We start from the raw sequence: 16,880 nt of genomic DNA on the forward strand, positions 1-16,880 counted from the left end.
TCCCTCAGGAGCCTGAGCCTCTCCCACCACCACCACTTTTCCTGTTCTTCTCCCCCTCCCCTTTCCTTTTCCTTCCACACAATCGCGGAACCATGGGAATGATATCCGATATCGCGGGCCCCCTCGCCCAATTCACTTCGCATGCCTCCTGGCCGACGCTGATCGCCGCCGGCTTTGCCTCCTTTCTCGCCCTCGCCGTCGTGCTCAATGTGCTGCAGCAGTTGCTGTGGAAGGACCCGCACGCGCCGCCCGTCGTGTTCCACTGGTTTCCCGTCATCGGGAGCACGATTACCTATGGCATGGATCCGTACAAGTTCTTTTTTGCGAATAAGGCAAAGGTGTGCATGGCACGTTCCCGGACAAGACAGTCCGAATGCTAATAACCGACAGTATGGCGATGTCTTCACGTTTGTGCTTCTGGGACGCAAAATGACCGTCTGCCTGGATACGAAAGGGAATAACTTCATCCTGAATGGGAAGCTGAAGGACGTGAATGCCGAGGAGATCTATAGTCCGTTGTGTACGCCCGTGTTTGGGAAGGATGTCGTGTACGATTGTCCGAATTCGAAGCTTATGGAGCAGAAGAAGGTGCGCAGTATCCCCCCTCCGTGTTTTTGCCGCCATGTTAACTTCCGTGTCAGTTTGTCAAGTTCGGTCTCACCAACGAGGCGCTCCGCTCCTATGTCACCCTCATTACCGCCGAAGTCGAGAACTTCGTAAAGTCCCACCAGGCGTTCAAGGGCCAGAAGGGAACGTTCAATGTACCGAAAGTCATGGCGGAGCTCACCATCTACACGGCTTCGCGCTCGCTGCAGGGCGAGGAGGTGCGCAACATGTTCGATTCGTCCTTTGCGGAGCTGTACCACGATCTCGATATGGGCTTCTCCCCAATCAACTTCATGTTATCCTGGGCGCCCCTTCCGCACAACCGCGCACGCGATAATGCTCGGGAGGCTATGATTAAGCTGTACTCATCAATTGTAGAGAAGCGCCGCTCTGGACAGGTCAAGAAGGAATCGCACGATATGATCTGGCATCTGATGGACTGCAAATACAAGGATGGCACTCCCGTCCCAAATCACGAAATCGCCGGCATCATGATCGCACTCCTCATGGCGGGACAGCACTCGTCCTCGTCAACCATCGCCTGGATCCTCCTCCGGCTCGCCAGCAAACCCCACATAATTGAAGAACTCCTCGAAGAACAGAAATCCGTTCTGGGCGAGGACCTGCCCCCGCTGACGTACGACGACCTTCAAAAACTTCCCCTCCACGCCCACGTTGTTCGCGAGACTCTCCGTCTCCACGCTCCCATCCACTCCATCATGCGAAAAGTCAAGCAGCCGCTCGTCGTCGACGGAACGAACTACGTCATTCCTCCCTCACACACCCTCATGTCCTCGCCCGGCGTCTCCGCCCAAATGCCCGAGCACTTCGCCAACCCATCCGTCTGGGACCCGCATCGTTGGGACGCCGGCTCCCTGAATTTCGAGGCCGCTGAGGACGACGAAAAGATCGATTACGGATGGGGTGTAGTCTCCAAAGGCACCAACTCCCCTTATCTGCCCTTCGGAGCGGGAAGGCATAGGTGTATTGGAGAGCAATTCGCTTATACGCAGCTGCAGACCATTTTGGTGGCTTTCGTGAGGGAGTTTAGGCTAAGGAATATTGGAGGAGAGGAGGGCGTGGTGGGTACGGATTATTCGAGCTTGTTCAGTCGACCATTGGCTCCGGCGTTTGTGGAGTGGGAGAGGAGGAACAAAGAGAATTAAGGGCTAGAAGAGGTAATTCTTGCGTGGACTCGTAGATTGTGATGCGACAGACATGGGCTTGAGCGTCTTAATTTCGTACCGACGTTCCCCTTTAGACTTGTATATATTAGGGCAGGCCGCTGTATAAGGTCTATGTAATGCTTGATACGTAATAGTGAACGGAGAGGAAAAGGAACCACGAAATCTGCGTAACGGCGGGCTCTATTCGGTTTTGTGAGGCAGTGACGGTCTTGGAGAAGATTGCAAAGGGTGCGACGATAAAGAAAATCAATTTCAGTCTACTTCATATACCTATTGTACCTTGGAAGTCGCAACCCACGTCTCGTGCCTGCCCCGCTACTCCCATCTTTGCCTCCACATGTTCAGCCACGACTTTTTGGTATGTAACTTTAAAGCTATAGCGTATAAATTTAACTAGAGAAAATTACACCAAATAATTATAGGTTCTATAGTGTAGCGGTCATCACATCGGATTCTGAGAGAAGATTCCGGGAACCCCGGTTCGATTCCGGGTAGGACCTTTTTTTCTGCTTCTTTTGCTCTGGCTCCCGCTCTTCCTCTTTTCTTGTCCCTTTTATACTTCAGATCGCTTCTTTATTTATGTATAACAATCATTCATAGGTCGCGAGGGAGAGAAGAACTTGCGGTCAGTGCGTGTGGGCAGAGAGCCACAAAGTTACAACGGCCATGAGACGGGAATGAGGCTTGAAGATGGAATATTCGCTCACTGCGCTGGCTTATCTATCTATTGCGTTCTTCAATGCATGGATACATGTATGATACACTCAAAAGCAGCATGACACTGTGGACGTCCAACCCTGCGTCCACCATCTATGCCCAATTATCAAAATTGAATAACCACGCATATCCTACAATTCCATCCTCATCATCTCCATCCCCTCTAAATCCGGTCCACATCTACACCCTCATCCTCACACTCGTTCGCTCTAACTCCCCGATATTTCCCATCCCGGCAAGACTCCACCTCTCCCCGACGAAGCCCTCATCCACCTTCGCCCTCAGCATCCCGCTTTCCGCATAATACTCCATAATCGACCTCGCCTCCTCCTTGGTCAACCCACTCAGATGCAACGTATCCACATTCTTCAGAGCCTCCATGGCGCGCATGTCGACGACCTTGTACGGGTTCCACATGGGCGTCTCCTTGGCGCCCATCTTGCGCGCCTCGGCGCACTGGATGCTGAATTCGAGGGCGGGATTGGCGGGCGAGTTGGACGAGGATGTGGCCGCTAGGACCATGCCGCCGTTGGGGAGTGTCTTCTTGCCGGAGAGATGATCGACGAAGTGCCGCACAAGGGTCAAGTCGTGGGCGTGGATGGGCTTGACGTCCGCGGAGAGGTACTCCGAGTTGCGCATTATGTGGCTCAGGCCGTCGAGCGCGAGCATAATGGGTGGTCGGCCCGGCTGCGTCAGTTCAGCCCAGAGGGAGGTGAAGACGGGCCAGGAAGATTCGGGGGTGGTGATGCCGATCTCGAGGAGGTGCCTGAGGGTGGCTCTCGGGGGGAGGGGTTGGGGAAGCGTGGGAGAGGTGGTCATGGGGAGGGAGATGAGGTGTTTGTTGGCTTTGAGGAACTGGGAGAGGAGGTTCGCGGTGTAGGTGTCTTGGGTGTATTGGGTAGGCGAAGAGCCCGGTAGGGGTCCGTATTCGGTATGCGCGTTCACGAGATCTTGGGCTGTAGAGATGAGAGAGTTAGCGAACAGCAGCAGCAATCGGGCAGACGGTACATACCTTCCGGGAAGTTAATGATGGCCCAGCCCCTCAGATGCGCCATCAGCAGTCCTTGAAGCACCAGCGTGCTCTTTCCACTCATCCGACTCCCCGTCACGATCCGCCTCTCCGTCTTCTTCCCCTCTTCGACCCCTTTTGCCAACTGCGCCAATTCAGTCGTTTCCCTTCTATACAAAACAGCAGGTCGCCTAAACAGACTCCATCCCTGCCTCGGCTTGAACGCCTCCACGGCCCTTAACGCGTCGACGGCCTCCTCAGGGATGCCCCTCACGAGACCCTGATTCTTCGTATCCAAAACATTTTCCTCGCTCAAATCCACCAGGCTGGGCACTTCGAGCGCATTGTTATTGCTCAGCACGACACGCTTCCGCATGGCCTTGCGCTCACCCACCGCGGGCGGCTTTCCCGTGTCCACAGGCCCAGTCTTGCGTCCTTTCTTGACATTGAGGGTTTTGGTGCCGCGCTTCGGCGGCGGCGTGGAGATGGTCTTCTTCTTCGCTACAATGGCATAGTGCGCCGAAGACGTGGAAAAGGATGCGGTCTGGATGCTTGCGTCGCCGGTTCTTCGACACGCAATTGAGGGCTGAGCGGCGCGTAATCTCGTAAGACCGCGGATGCAGGACGAAGGGGGAGGCATGGTTGGCGGGGCGGACGCCTGCGTTGTCGATGGCGGCTGTCCTCTGTCGCAGAGTGAAGCGTAGTTGTTGAAGTTGAATTCTCGATGTCCGCAAAGCAGCACCCGAAAGAGGACTAGCGCGGAACCCAAAAAAATATCCCACGGCTACCAGAGCCTCGACGTTCCAACAGAATCCTCGATACAGACATACGTACGCATATTTACAGAGGCGCAGGCGTACTAATAGCAGCTGCACATGGCCGAGACCACGGCAACACAACTCGCAGATCGAATCGACGAAGGTGCCATGGACGTCGTTTCGCCTTCGGTCGCAGACTCTACGGCCACAAGCAGACTGTACATTTTCCCTTCTCCCTCCGCACGTCCTCAAAGCTAACATCTTCCTACAGACCCGTGACGGTCAACAAGCCCACGCCCTACACCTTCGACCTGGGCAACCTCTGCGCCTTCGACCCCAACCCACTCCCCCGCTCCCCCGACGAAGCAGCCCTCACGGCAATCGCGCGGGATGCCGCGCAAGCGCTGATAAACCAGCTGCTCACAACATGCGAAGCAAAATCCACCTCTGAAGGCGTGCATCTCGTCCTCCCGGAACCCATCACCGCCCTTCCCCGCGAGAAACCCATCCCCACTGAAAAGCCACCGACGAAATGGGAGCTCTTTGCTAAGAAGAAGGGCATCAAGGATAAGAAGAAGGAGGGGAAGATGGTGTATGACGAGGCGAGTGGGGAATGGGTGCCCAAATGGGGATATAAGGGGAAGAATAAGGAGGGGGAGAATGACTGGTTGGTTGAGGTGGATGAGAAGAAGGAGAGGGAGACGGGAGAGGCTGGGGATGCGAGGAGGGATAGCAGGGCGGCGAGGAAGGAGAGAGTGAGGAGGAATGAGAGGAGACAAAGGGCGAATGAGAGGAATGCAAGGAAGAAAGTGTGAGGCTTGGATTGGAAGTTGTATGGCCGGTTATGACAGCTCATGAAGTCCTCTCCGCGGGTGATGCAGGTCTGCTGCATGTTTGGGATCAGGACTAAGAGCATCGTACAGGACCCTTTATCTACCCCGTCCATGAGGCGTTCAGGCGACCAGGAAGGATTGGGAAAAGAGTAGCATTTATATGGCGTTCTTCAAGGGTCATCTTAGGGAAATCTTTACGAGTGTGAGGGTTCAATCCTTGCTTTGGGACTTGATGCGTGGCCGAATTATTTGACGTCGAATCTCCGTCGGGTAGATGTACATGACCAAACATTGCATCCGTTACACTACTCTCGTTTCATAATTTCACTACTCCACAATTACCTAGGTATGCATCACCTACAAATTACGTCCCTCCTCGTTCCCTTCCACCCACCCCTCCCAAGACCTTTGCAACTCCTCTTCGAATCTCCTCCACAATCTCCCCCGCCCCCTTGACCTCCTTCACCAAACCCACCCCACTCCCCGCATATGCCGTCAACCTACCCTCCGGGCCCCAGCCCATATCCCCCTTCTTCAAACTCTCCTCGTACAACCTCTTATTCTCCTGCTCATCCATTCCGCTCTCCGCATCGGTAAACGTCTTGTTCAGAATGCCACGCCCGTTATACGTATCCATCCACACAGTCCCACGGAGCGCGTCGTAGAGTTTGGTGCGCCCGGTGGACTGTCCGCCATCCGTCGCGCGGAGCACGTCCTCCTGGTATCCGCGCGCGATGTGTACTTCGTGGCTGGCGAGGAACCGCGTTCCCATGGCGATGCCTTGGGCGCCGAGCACGAGGGCAGCGGCAGCGCTGCGGGACTCTGTGATACCGCCGGCGGCGACGATGAGCGGTTTCCCAAACTGCTGATCAGCTGCAGGACGGTCGTTGAAGTACGAATCCACCGCATCCACAACCTCAGGAACGAGCGAGATGACACTTGCGCCTCGAACAAGCCCGTGACCACCAGCATCTGTCCCCTGCAGAACGAGGACATCCGGCTCCGCTGCCTCAAGGAACGCCATTGCATCGGCGACACTCCCGACCTGAACCCAGATCTTCGTCTGAGGTGAAACTCGGCGAATCTCCTGGCTCCATTCTCTGAGCTGCGCCGCTGAAGAGGGAGCGAAGAGCCATGCTGCTGCAGGGCGATGTTTCTGGATAGCAGCCAGCGAGACGGAGAGAGAGCAGCCCCAGACTATGAAGCCGACGCCGAGGGGGAGGAGAGGGCCTGCTGGGGAGGAAGCCGTAGGAACGGGTGGGGTGTGCGTGGAGACGAGAGACGAAGCCGTTTGGAGGTCACTGTCGAGGTGAGACGGGTCGGTCCCGGCGGCGACGAAGCCGATGCCTCCTGGGTATTGTCAGAAGGGTATAATAGAAAAGGGAGTGCTTTAACTGGGCGGAGGTGATGATTTGACAGGACGTGCTTGTTGCCCTGGATGATGGACGTATGTGGAATAGGATTGAAACGAGACCGCCATTGTCATGTACTATTCCTCTATAACCCATGGCTTGACGTCAACTTGAAGTAGAAATAAAAGAAGGTATTCACAAGAGAGACGGAGAAAATGAAAATGATTGTACACCTTCAAAACCTTCTCCCCAATGTCACAATCAAGTCACGCAACACCGCATTGATGAAAAGTCAACATACCGGCCTTCGACACCTCCACCGCAATCTCTGCAAACGTAATCAATCTCAGTGGTGCCTGCACCACCAACGGCGTCTGCACCCATGGATAATCCTTTTGGATTCTTTGAACCTGTGCTGAGTGCATGATGGGCACCTTGACTTGCCAACAGCTGCTATGGTCCCTAGGTGGGTGTTGACTCGCGGGCTTTGAGGTTACAGAGAGTTGAGTCGGAGTTAAAATCAATTCTGGAGGTATGCGGACTCTTCGCGATAGACCACCCTACCTAGGTACGGAAAATGGCCAGTTCAGAGGAGAAGGGACGAGTGCAGCTCTTGAGTAACCCTGTTTGTACGTCAAGTACCAGGTATGCCTTGGTAAACTGTCCGCTGTTATTAATCATAACCACGCTTGACCTGCGGTCAGATGGAAAGAGCGAGAGACACGACCATTCAAGTGCCATTGACTATATATCGGTCAGCCACATAAATCACCTCGGCCTGGTCATGGACCGAAGTGGGGCTTGAAACAAGATATTTGTCCATTTATTTATATATAAATAATGAATTATCAAATGCAAATCACAACACAAGCCAATCCGTTATGGTGTATCGGCTAGCATCCGTCGCTTTCATGAGCCTCAATGGGTGAATGTCAGCTACCGACGAGAGCCGGGTTCGACTCCCGGTAACGGAACTCTCTCCTTTTTCTTGTTTTTTTTTCTGCTTTCAATTCACTGTTGCCATTAGTCACTTCATCCTTCCTCGTTAAATATCATGTGAGAAAAATTGGGTGCGACGAGGCAAAATTATCTCGTTATGCTCCGTTCTTTTTAGTTTCAGAACAATCATCTGGGTTCATTTTCTAGCTCGACAGCATGTCCTTGCGCAGGGAAAACACTGAAAATGTATCGTCAAGTGACTGCGGATACAAACGCGCGGTGTAGTAGTCTCCCTTCGCTTTCCCCTTCAGGGTCGTCGTGGGGATGCTTTGCATTTCCGACTTGACTGGGAAGGACGGCGATCACCGCTCATTCTCCGACACGGCACGTACCGGGGAAGTACACTCCAAGTCGGAAGACGTGATGTGAGAGTCGACCGTGATGATTGAAGGCTGCCGCATTTCAGCAGATCTCGCCGCACGGTGTTCATCCACCCCAATCTCGGTCACACTCTGCGTAGAAGAAGCCCCCGCATCCTCCTCGCCTATCTGGACACCCTCCATCTCTTCAACATCCTCTCCAGCATCATCACTCCCGTCAGCGCGGGCAGCCTTCTCATCAATAGCCGTCATGCGAGTGACGAACTCTTTCTGCAGCTCCCTCAGCCAGGCGGCGAGAACTTCACCATCCATGACACCGCTGTGTGCCTGGACGAGATGCTCCTTGAGATTGAGAATTAATTTGCGACGCCGCTCCTTGATGACCGCTGTAGACGTCTTCTTGCGTTGCTGCATGTGTTGCTCCAATGTTCGGGCAACATCCGTTGCCCGTTCGATGAGACCTGGGGGGAAGGGGACGATACGGGCGAGTGTGAGACCATAGTGTGTTTCGTTCACTGCACCCTCTTTGACTTTGTAGAGCATGGTCATGGTGTCGTTGTTGCTGATCTGAGTTCCTGCTTAGCCATGGAACAAACTTCGCGACCAGGAGAGAACGTACTTCAACAGCAAGATGCAGACTAACAACGCCGTTGCGCTCCGCGAGGATCCTGGCAATATCCCTGAAGTGAGTTGCAAACCATACAAGAGCCCTGCTCTGGACGAGTGCCTCCGCAATGGCTAGTGCAATGGCTAGACCGTCCCTAGTGCTGGTGCCTCTTCCCAGCTCATCAACGATCGCCCTACAACATGTCAGCATGTGTGATTTTTGACCACCCTGCACAATGCTTACAAGCTGCGCCTGTCGATGTTGCGGAGAATGAATGCAATATCCCTCATCTCAGCCGCGAACGTCGATACATTCGTATCAATATTATCGTCCATACCCAACCTGGCGAACAGTTGATGAAATATAGGAAACGAGGCATACGTAGCAGGAACGCTGCAGCCCGTTAGAAGACTTGTAACACTACGTTACCAAAGCTTTCTCTCCTACAAACTGCCTATTTGTGCCATGATACACATGAGAGCGACCGAGCGAATATAAGTGCTCTTGCCTGCGACAAGTCAGATAATGAAATCGGATAGTTCGCGGACATTACCGCTCATGTTGCAGCCCGTGATGATCTGAAACCGGGTTTGCTGCGTGGCATATACATCGTTCGGGACATACTTGTGCTGCATGATCTTCTCACGAATGGGGTGTCGTCCAGCCCTGATTGCAAGGGTGTCGGTGATGTGCGGTCTGACTGCACCTTGGTTATGAAGGATTGGGCTCTCGATTCTTCGGACCTTACCGTAGTCATGAAGGGTCACAAGGTGCGCAAATGCGGCGATCTATACGAATTAGCAGCAGCAGGTCCTACAATGTGCTCGGCCACTGACCATGTCCAGCATGGCGATGGCCTCGCAAATTTTGAAGAGCTGCGACATATATCCGCGGACTTCCTCAATGAGCCCCTGAACCGCCTCGTCACCTATCGCTATCAGTAGACAGCTCACCAACTAGTCAAATATCCTACTCATGAGAACCACTTCATGGTGCGAGATTGTTACCTGCCTTATGTCAGAACCGCCAACCGGCGTGGCACAGGTCATGCTCACTTTCTGGTTACGCTTCATCAGCTCCAAGGTCTGGCACTCAATCGTGTTCCTCTTCCGGAAGACATTGACGAAGACAGGAGGCAACGGCCTATCCCCTAGATCAGCCATTGCGATGCGAATGTAGAACTGCCGAGCAGTCTCATATTTGAGCTCGAGTTGCAAATCATATTCTTCTATGGAACAATCAGCAACAGCCTCCACGATGGGCCCAACAGAGAACGCACGGCTAAGTTCGTTGGAATGCTGATAAGCATCCTCCATTGCCTCCTTATACGTTGTCCGGGCGACATCGAGCAGGCCGTTAACACCGGACTTGACTGCATAGGTGCGCTGATTCCGCAACTCAAGCGGCTGTTTGGCGAATGTAGTGTCCTCATTGATTACGCTATCAATCAATTCCTGTACGGGTCGGACATTGATGGGCGCGCAAAGCTATGTGTGATGTTAGCGGATGAGTGACTCAAATACGTCTCCGCGAACCTCGCGAATGTTGCTGAGCATGTCGCTTCTTGCGCCTGTCAGTGCTTCGTACACTGGACTGACGGAATTGACAAAATGTTTTAGCATGATGACCTGGTTGATGCTCTGTTCAGTGGTATGTATGGTGGGTTTCGTGGGGATAACGATCAGCTGCAATGATCAGTATCGGTCAACATAGGTGTTCTGGCGCTCTTACGGCCGTAAGGATCCTGTCTGCATCGATGAAGTTCTTCAGGGCTGGCTGGTATTAGATTGGCTCATAACCACAAGCTGATCAACAACAGACCAGCACGAGTGGCGAAGAACACCTCCTCTTTTGTAGTTAGCTCCTCCAAGGCATCGTACCGGCCATTGAGGGTGTCGGGGTCAGTGAGGGGTTGAACCACATTGCTGCGAAGCAGTCGAGAACCCATTGGGGTCAGGGTTTCGTTCAGGAGACCAAATAGACAATCTCTGGACTTTGGATCCTGAAGATTCTGTACAAGTTCGAGGGAATGGATGGTCGAGACGTCAATCATCATGGAGCCTTCGGAGGGTTCGTACTTCATTCTGAGAGAGTGATATGGAAACGTCTTGCCCAGGCCGAGCTCGATGTACTTGATGACCTGTGCCATTATGAGTACCGTTACCTGGTCGTCTATGGACCTCGACTCACGGCAGCGATGCAGCAAACCGCGTAATAATTCCCGGATACAGAAACCTTGATTGCCTCAACATCTTCGGCAAACGCAAGGTCTTGTATGTACTCATAGCCAGTAGTTTCCGCCCAGTACCGGCGGTCGAGCAGTGTCAGCTTGCTTTCAATGACCTCCAGATTCTCCTCGATGATAGAGAACAGTTTGGACTTGGGGCTGGAGGCAGTGGAGACGATGAGGATCTCAGAGGGCCCCAGAACTCTCAGCTTGTGTACAGTCCGCACATAAGTCTGACTGTCACAGATTTGGCAGAGGATTGCTTCGCCAGTGTCGAGGTTGACGAAGGCTAAGCCTACGGTGGGAGAAATGCCACGAGACTCGGTGACAGCGCAGATGACTTCCTGAGCTTCAATCCTGGCGATGGTGGAAGCACCGGTTCTCGGACGTGCGATACTTGGACGGCCAGTGCTCTTACGCGTCCTCGGACGTGACGTCGTTGTGGTGTTATACTCACCATAGGTGTAGTAGGGGTAGGAGAGCGATGCAGACGTGCTGTAGGAGGTTGATGGCTGGCCTCGGTAAGCCATGGTGAAGCCTAGGTTCGGTTCAGCGTCAGTAGCTACGAGGTTAGTCGAGATCAAGAATTCTTCCTCAGCTCGAAACTTGAAGTCTGAGGGAGAGCGAAGTGTGGACAGAAGGAAGCCACAACCATAAGCTATGAAATAAGTATGTAAGCTTCACACTAACACAACCCTTGCTAGCGTCCTTCCCCACGCTACCGCTATCGATAACGAAATTTTGGACCTCAATCCAAACTTGTTTGGATAGATCAGTTCAACCTCACTGCACAATCGTTTCTCCTGGCCGCAGCTCAGACTGTCCTGCGGCCATCCTTCGGCATGGCGACCCAATACCCGCCTCCATCCAAACGGCAAAAGCGCGCCCAAGCCGAACTCACCAGTAAACAGCAGGATCTCGACAACACGATCCCCGATGGCACGATCCGTATCCGCTTCGTAGACCAGGCGACGGGCTCTACAGACAATCTCCCTGTCCTCACAGTCCCTCTATCCCAGGCGTCAACCAAGAACCTCGAAATATTGCTCAACGAGCTGAAAGACCAAGCCGACGACCGGATACCGTATCGGTTCTTTCCCGATGGTGCCAACGAGGCTCTGGGTGATAGAGAAGATATTTACAATGCGCTAGTGAAGCCTGGGAAGGCCAGCGCAGAAAGCGAGATCACGCTGCAGTATGCGCCACAAGCCGTCTTCCGCGTGAAGGCAGTGTCTCGCTGCGCTGCGGCGATATCGGGGCACGGGGATAATATATTGGCGGTGCAGTTTTCACCTGTGAGCTCCAGTCGCATGGCGAGCGGTAGCGGGGACAAGACGGTGCGGATATGGGACTGCGATACAGGGACGCTGGTGCACACTCTCAAGGGCCATACGCGGTGGGTGCTGGCAGTGAGCTATTCTCCTGATGGGTCACTGCTCGCGTCTGGAGGATACGATAACGAAGTGCGCATATGGGATCCCGAGAGTGGAAAAGGGATCAATGGGCCATTGAAGGGGCACACACAGTTCATCACGAGTTTAGCGTGGGAGCCATATCATTTGCAAGAGCAGGGTAGACCTCGGGTCGCATCGTCATCGAAAGACGGAACGGTACGAGTATGGGATGCAATAGGTGGGAGAATCGACTTCGCACTCACAGGACATAAGAGCAGCGTTACGTGCGTCAAGTGGGGAGGGACAGGACGCATCTACACGTCGTCGCACGATAAGACGATCAAGGTCTGGGATGCAGGGACGCAGTCTCTAGTCCACACACTGACTGGCCACGCACACTGGGTAAACCACCTGGCCCTGTCTACCGACTTTGTGCTCCGCACGGCATATCATGACCATACACGCAAAGTCCCCGCAACCCAAGAAGAGAAGCTCGCGAAAGCCAAGCAGCGTTTCAACAAGGCCGCTACAATCGCAGGCGAGATCGTTGAGCGGCTGGCTACGGCATCCGAAGACTGTACTTTGTACCTCTGGACGCCGCTGTCAACGTCCAAGCCTGTGACGCGGATGACGGGCCACCAAAAACAGATCAACCAAGTCACCTTCTCACCCGACGGTACACTTTTGGCATCTGCAGCGTGGGACAACCATGTCAAACTGTGGTCAGCGAGGGACGGCAAGTTTCTGTTCACGTTACGGGCACACGTTGGACCGGTGTATATGGCAAGCTTCTCGGCAGACAGCAGGCTGCTGGCGAGTTGTAGCAAGGACACGACGCTCAAGGTGTGGGACCTGCGGACGGGCAAGCTGAAGGAGGATCTGCCTGGGCACAAGGACCAGGTGTTTGCGCTGGACTGGAGTCCGGATGGCGAGAGGGTTGGCAGTGGAGGTGCGGACAAGCAGGTGAGGATCTGGAGGAACTGAGGATGAGTCCAATTTTGAAAGATGTACCTGGGATATACCATGTACTGGCGATGGATAAAGAGCATGGATCGTGGGGGTTGAAGGCAGTACGGAGTAGGATGGCGAGCCCTTTTCCACTATGTGCCGAGTCCTGGCCGCAGTACTACTTAGTATCTAAAATGATACAAGACGAAAGCGGCGCAGGCACAGGCACAGTACAGCACAAACGAGGCTGCCAAGATCATGTGAGCTTGGCACGGCCAGATCAAAGCTTGTTTCGAGGTCTTTGATAATGCATGGGCCTATGACACAATAATCCACAATAACAATCGGTACAATACCCGATTTGTGCGACGCGGGGGCTTCCACTGCGCAGCTACAGTGTGGTACCCATCCAGGTGTAAATGAATATATAATGCATATAGTAGTAGACTACTTGTACATGCTGCCTCGCGAATTGCTAGACGATCCCTTCTCCAAGAGAAAACATTTGAAGCTGCTCCCCCTTGTGGATCACGGGACCCACCGACCTCCATTGATCAACACATCCACCAGTCGTTGGCCTCCAGGCTCATTTCACAGGTGCCCATTCCGCTAATCCCAGATTGGCCAAGCGCGAGTGCGCAAAAAAGAGGCCCCGGCTCCCTCGGCCGTAGACCAACCACCCCACGACTTCTTCTTTTGCTCTTCCCTCCCTCATCTCATCGCTCAGGCCTGCCTCTTCCATCCACCCTTCCTCCATCTCTCCACTCCTCGATTCGCAGCTCCCAGCTCCCTAGCTTCAGGTATGTAGCTTTTTTTGCCAATCTTCCTTGCTTTCCATCGTCCAATTGCACTCGGATCAACCCGTCCGCCCGGTCCAGCGCGGCACAAGAGCACGAGGCTCGCATCCGAGACAAAATGCCTCAAACCCATCCTGCCAAATTCTCGCCGACCCGCAACCGTCAAGTCGCTCTAATAAGTCCTGCCCGACGCCCCTGGCCGCTCCCTTCTTTGATGGTCCCTTCTGCTCTTCCTCCGCGCCCTCGACATCTCCACTGCGCCCGACCTTGTGTGCGCCCATCGCGCTGACAAGCCTGCCTTTCCATCAACAGCTCTAGCTCCCAGATTCTTCATCTCGCCACGGGAACCCCATTGTTCCCCAAGGACCTGAGGATTCGGTGTCAGTCGTAAAAAGTATCCAGCACATGTCCTTCTCAAATCCGCAGAGCACCATCTCCCTTCTTCCCGACCTCCATCGCATCCGCCATCCTCGCCAGAAGCACGTCGCCAATTCCCCGACTCATAGATGGGGGCCAAGACGCCAAGAAAAATGCTCCATTTGTTTCAGATCCAATGCTCCTTTTTTTCGATCACTCCGTCTCCCAGATAAAAGAGGAAGCCTGAGAACGTTTCGGACTGACAATTGGCGCAGATCAACCGCCTACCGCATCAATGGCCGCCCTTGACATGTCTCTCATCGCGCGCAGCGAGGCTACCGTCCACCAGCTGGTGAAGCGCAAGAACTGGGCTGCCCGGGAGCCCGGTGTTATCGTCGTCTTCGCCATTGTCGGCGCTGTTGCAATCCTCCTGATTGCCCTCTTCATTCACAAAAAGGTAAGGGCGGCACTTGAGAGCAATGTTTACTCCTCTCCCGCTGACATTGCTCCCCAGATTTCGGCGCGCAGAGCTGCCAAGGTTTAAGTAAGACTCTTCCCGCCGGACGAAGATTCGAGGTCGCCAAATCATCCCGAAAGGCGAGCGCGCAGTGGAAACAGAACCTTGGATCAACAGAAGTAGACGAAGAGGCGGAGGTGGAAAGGATGTGGAGAAGAACGGCAGGAGATCACCCTGTAAATGCTGGAATCATGTTACCTTTTTACTACCCCTACCCTTGGGCGCTGCCGAGCAAAGGATGATAGCCGGACAAGGCGAATCGGTTACAGCAGGGCGCCCTCGGTTTTTTTATTACTTCTACTAGCTTCTTGACCGTCTGTGTATTGCGTCGCTGTATACCATACCACGCTATCTAATCAGCTCTACTACACCACCCCACGCTCGCTGGTTTGGACTCGGATGCCCATTGTTTGGACGGACTTGTTAGACGGATGATGATAGATTGATGGAGGAAAGGAAGGCAATGGAAGTTTTGAGAGGGTGTTCTGTGTGGTAGTAATAGATCTGTTGGATATCCTAGGGTGGTCATTGTGCAATTGTTGGGAACCTTTGAATCTGTGCTTGGATGCGACAACATACATAAATGTTTGAGCCCATCGATAGAATTGATGCGTCACATGCCGCCACTGCCCTCTCCCCTTCAACAGGTGAATCACAAACACAAGCACCCTGCCCGGCTGCACATTGGATAGCTCCTCTGCACGGTTGCTTGTCCTTTTTTTAGGTGATTGATATCTGTCTGTTTTCACTCGTACAAAAGGAGGAACAGGTCCGGAGCTGCCAGAGATGCAAAACACCAACAGACGAATAAAGAGAAGACACACACTATAGGAACATGTACATACAGCGAATGGAATCGTTCGCTTGGTGGGTCGCCCGCTCTTCAATCTTTTGTCAAAACCCCCCTACGCAAAAGCCATGCTCTTCTTAATCTCCGCAATGGCCAATCCAGGGTTCAGCCCCTTGGGGCACGTCCTCGAGCAGTTCATGATGGTGTGGCACCGATACAGGCTCATGCTGTTGTTGAGCGCATCCTGGCGCTCGGCCTTCTTCTCGTCGCGCGAGTCGGCGATCCAGCGGTACGACTGGAGCAGCACCGCGGGGCCGAGATACTCCTCCTGGTTCCACCAGTACGACGGGCACGAGGTGCTGCAGCACGCGCACAGGATGCATTCGTAGAGGCCGTCGAGCTTCTTGCGGTCGGCTTTGGATTGGCGGTATTCGCGGCCCTAGGGGGGCATGTTAGCACCATTGCTAAATTGAGGAGAGCGAGGCAAGGAACTAAAACTTACGTCTGGGGCGGGAGTCTCGCGCTGGAGGTACGGCTTGATGGAGCGGTATTGCTTGTAGAAGAGCGTCATGTCCGGTACGAGATCCTTGACGACGTACATGTGCGGGAGGGGATAGATGCGGGACTCCTTGCTGGTATCGGTGGGGATGCGGCCTGCATCCGCCGTCAGCTACGCCCTTCTCTCCATATCAATTCAAGCCCAATGCCACATACAAAGACAAGCCAGCGTGTTCACGCCATCAATGTTCATCGCACAGCTTCCACAGATGCCCTCACGGCAACTCCGCCTAAAGGTCAGCGTCGGATCCACCTCGTTCTTGATCCGAATCAGCGCATCCAACATCATCGGCCCCGTCTTGTTGAGATCGAGCGTGTATGTCTGCATTCGGGGCTTCGCGCTCGGCTCGTCGGGATTCCACCTGTAGATGTGGAAGGTCTTGATCTTCGCATCCTTTCCGGGTGTGGGCTCCCGCACCGTCGACGTCTTCGACTCCGGGACCACCTCGGCGGCCCGGTCGGGCACGATCTTCTCTGCGACTTTGGAGACGGGCTCGCGGGCGTGTGTGTCGGTAACGGAGGCTAAGCCGCGAGAGAAGGAGGAGACGGCGGGTCGGACGACGGCTGCGGGGGGGTTGCGTTAGCTGTCTGTTTCTTCCGCACACAACTGCCAATTGTGGCCAGCCGGGATGGCGTACCTGTCCGCCTCGTAGCCAGACGAGCGAGGGCGCGCGTGGAAGCCATTGTGTTGCGATGCAGGAGTGCGGGAAATTTGGGAACGGCGATGGCGAGGTTGCAAAAGCGGTGCCGTCACAAGAAGAGCAACAAGACGGCATTGACCGAGGTGTAGCCTGCGACCAATCAGAGCACGACTGATGACTGAGGACCGGCGGAACGAAGCTTGTGCGCTTCGGGGGAACTAGGACCAGCTTCTTCGCCTATACACTGACTTCTGCTGTTATGT

At 54.1% G+C, this 16,880-nt stretch overlaps 8 protein-coding genes and 2 non-coding genes across 10 annotated transcripts; 6 read left to right on the top strand and 4 right to left on the bottom strand.

Annotated features, from left to right (window-relative positions):
* The first annotated feature begins 11 nt into the window (after positions 1-11).
* EI97DRAFT_408842 (cytochrome P450 14a-demethylase) lies at positions 12-2,052 on the top strand. The gene is made up of 3 exons (XM_033796653.1): positions 12-338; positions 391-588; positions 642-2,052. The coding sequence occupies exons 1-3, from the start codon at positions 93-95 to the stop codon at positions 1,770-1,772; spliced, it is 1,575 nt and encodes a 524-aa protein (XP_033658212.1). The 5' UTR covers positions 12-92; the 3' UTR covers positions 1,773-2,052.
* A 162-nt stretch (positions 2,053-2,214) lies between these two features.
* Positions 2,215-2,293, top strand: EI97DRAFT_t1. Its single transcript has one exon. It is a non-coding gene; the product is annotated as a tRNA-Gln (tRNA).
* Positions 2,294-2,491: 198 nt separating this feature from the next.
* EI97DRAFT_428777 (uncharacterized protein) lies at positions 2,492-4,218 on the bottom strand. The gene is made up of 2 exons (XM_033797287.1): positions 3,523-4,218; positions 2,492-3,466 (listed from the first exon to the last, which is right to left on the bottom strand). The coding sequence occupies exons 1-2, from the start codon at positions 4,157-4,159 to the stop codon at positions 2,691-2,693; spliced, it is 1,413 nt and encodes a 470-aa protein (XP_033658213.1). The 5' UTR covers positions 4,160-4,218; the 3' UTR covers positions 2,492-2,690.
* A 107-nt stretch (positions 4,219-4,325) lies between these two features.
* Positions 4,326-5,436, top strand: EI97DRAFT_388677 (ribosomal biogenesis regulatory protein). Its single transcript, XM_033796188.1, has 2 exons — positions 4,326-4,495; positions 4,549-5,436. Exons 1-2 carry the CDS (start codon positions 4,395-4,397, stop codon positions 5,090-5,092), a joined length of 645 nt encoding a protein of 214 aa, XP_033658214.1. The 5' UTR covers positions 4,326-4,394; the 3' UTR covers positions 5,093-5,436.
* EI97DRAFT_408850 (oxidoreductase 2-nitropropane dioxygenase) lies at positions 5,418-7,166 on the bottom strand. The gene is made up of 2 exons (XM_033796654.1): positions 6,764-7,166; positions 5,418-6,460 (listed from the first exon to the last, which is right to left on the bottom strand). Exons 1-2 carry the CDS (start codon positions 6,885-6,887, stop codon positions 5,475-5,477), a joined length of 1,110 nt encoding a protein of 369 aa, XP_033658215.1. The 5' UTR covers positions 6,888-7,166; the 3' UTR covers positions 5,418-5,474.
* A 171-nt stretch (positions 7,167-7,337) lies between these two features.
* On the top strand, positions 7,338-7,436 carry EI97DRAFT_t2. The gene has a single exon. It is a non-coding gene; the product is annotated as a tRNA-Glu (tRNA).
* Positions 7,437-7,763: 327 nt separating this feature from the next.
* Positions 7,764-11,145, bottom strand: EI97DRAFT_367992 (uncharacterized protein; the record flags this gene model as incomplete). The annotated part of the gene is made up of 13 exons (XM_033795114.1): positions 7,764-8,348; positions 8,401-8,581; positions 8,632-8,781; positions 8,836-8,891; positions 8,937-9,088; positions 9,137-9,176; positions 9,225-9,316; positions 9,431-9,616; positions 9,668-9,875; positions 9,924-10,073; positions 10,120-10,160; positions 10,210-10,528; positions 10,579-11,145. The coding sequence occupies 13 exons, from the start codon at positions 11,143-11,145 to the stop codon at positions 7,764-7,766; spliced, it is 2,727 nt and encodes a 908-aa protein (XP_033658216.1).
* Positions 11,146-11,386: 241 nt separating this feature from the next.
* EI97DRAFT_497463 (F-box/WD repeat-containing protein pof1) lies at positions 11,387-13,373 on the top strand. The gene has a single exon (XM_033802510.1). The coding sequence runs from the start codon at positions 11,458-11,460 to the stop codon at positions 12,991-12,993; it is 1,536 nt and encodes a 511-aa protein (XP_033658217.1). The 5' UTR covers positions 11,387-11,457; the 3' UTR covers positions 12,994-13,373.
* Positions 13,374-14,406: 1,033 nt separating this feature from the next.
* EI97DRAFT_453935 (uncharacterized protein) lies at positions 14,407-14,655 on the top strand (the record flags this gene model as incomplete). Its single annotated transcript, XM_033800490.1, has 2 exons — positions 14,407-14,568; positions 14,626-14,655. The coding sequence occupies 2 exons, from the start codon at positions 14,407-14,409 to the stop codon at positions 14,653-14,655; spliced, it is 192 nt and encodes a 63-aa protein (XP_033658218.1).
* Positions 14,656-15,168: 513 nt separating this feature from the next.
* On the bottom strand, positions 15,169-16,713 carry EI97DRAFT_428789 (succinate dehydrogenase iron-sulfur protein-like protein subunit). The gene is made up of 4 exons (XM_033797288.1): positions 16,615-16,713; positions 16,133-16,540; positions 15,921-16,072; positions 15,169-15,857 (listed from the first exon to the last, which is right to left on the bottom strand). Exons 1-4 carry the CDS (start codon positions 16,658-16,660, stop codon positions 15,534-15,536), a joined length of 930 nt encoding a protein of 309 aa, XP_033658219.1. The 5' UTR covers positions 16,661-16,713; the 3' UTR covers positions 15,169-15,533.
* Between the last annotated feature and the right edge of the window lie 167 nt (positions 16,714-16,880).

This window comes from Westerdykella ornata (assembly GCF_010094085.1).
Source record: "Westerdykella ornata strain CBS 379.55 unplaced genomic scaffold EI97scaffold_1, whole genome shotgun sequence".
Taxonomy (NCBI): Eukaryota; Fungi; Ascomycota; class Dothideomycetes; order Pleosporales; family Sporormiaceae; genus Westerdykella; species Westerdykella ornata.

Excerpts from the sequence above, each read along its gene's own strand:
- EI97DRAFT_428789 (XM_033797288.1), bottom strand. The coding sequence starts at position 16,660 with ATGGCTTCCACGCGCGCCCTCGCTCGTCTGGCTACGAGGCGGACAG. Across the intron at positions 16,541-16,614 it reads TCTGGCTACGAGGCGGACAG|CCGTCGTCCGACCCGCCGTC; the intron begins GTACGCCATCCC and ends ACCCCCCCGCAG. Across the intron at positions 15,858-15,920 it reads GCGAGACTCCCGCCCCAGAC|GGCCGCGAATACCGCCAATC; the intron begins GTAAGTTTTAGT and ends ATGCCCCCCTAG.
- EI97DRAFT_408850 (XM_033796654.1), bottom strand. The coding sequence starts at position 6,887 with ATGCACTCAGCACAGGTTCAAAGAATCCAAAAGGATTATCCATGGGTG. Across the intron at positions 6,461-6,763 it reads GGTGGAGGTGTCGAAGGCCG|GAGGCATCGGCTTCGTCGCC; the intron begins GTATGTTGACTT and ends GACAATACCCAG.
- EI97DRAFT_497463 (XM_033802510.1), top strand. The coding sequence starts at position 11,458 with ATGGCGACCCAATACCCGCCTCCATCCAAACGGCAAAAGCGCGCCCAA.
- EI97DRAFT_428777 (XM_033797287.1), bottom strand. The coding sequence starts at position 4,159 with ATGCCTCCCCCTTCGTCCTGCATCCGCGGTCTTACGAGATTACGCGCC. Across the intron at positions 3,467-3,522 it reads CATCATTAACTTCCCGGAAG|CCCAAGATCTCGTGAACGCG; the intron begins GTATGTACCGTC and ends TCATCTCTACAG.
- EI97DRAFT_388677 (XM_033796188.1), top strand. The coding sequence starts at position 4,395 with ATGGCCGAGACCACGGCAACACAACTCGCAGATCGAATCGACGAAGGT. Across the intron at positions 4,496-4,548 it reads TCTACGGCCACAAGCAGACT|ACCCGTGACGGTCAACAAGC; the intron begins GTACATTTTCCC and ends ATCTTCCTACAG.
- EI97DRAFT_408842 (XM_033796653.1), top strand. The coding sequence starts at position 93 with ATGGGAATGATATCCGATATCGCGGGCCCCCTCGCCCAATTCACTTCG. Across the intron at positions 339-390 it reads TTTTTGCGAATAAGGCAAAG|TATGGCGATGTCTTCACGTT; the intron begins GTGTGCATGGCA and ends AATAACCGACAG. Across the intron at positions 589-641 it reads AGCTTATGGAGCAGAAGAAG|TTTGTCAAGTTCGGTCTCAC; the intron begins GTGCGCAGTATC and ends CTTCCGTGTCAG.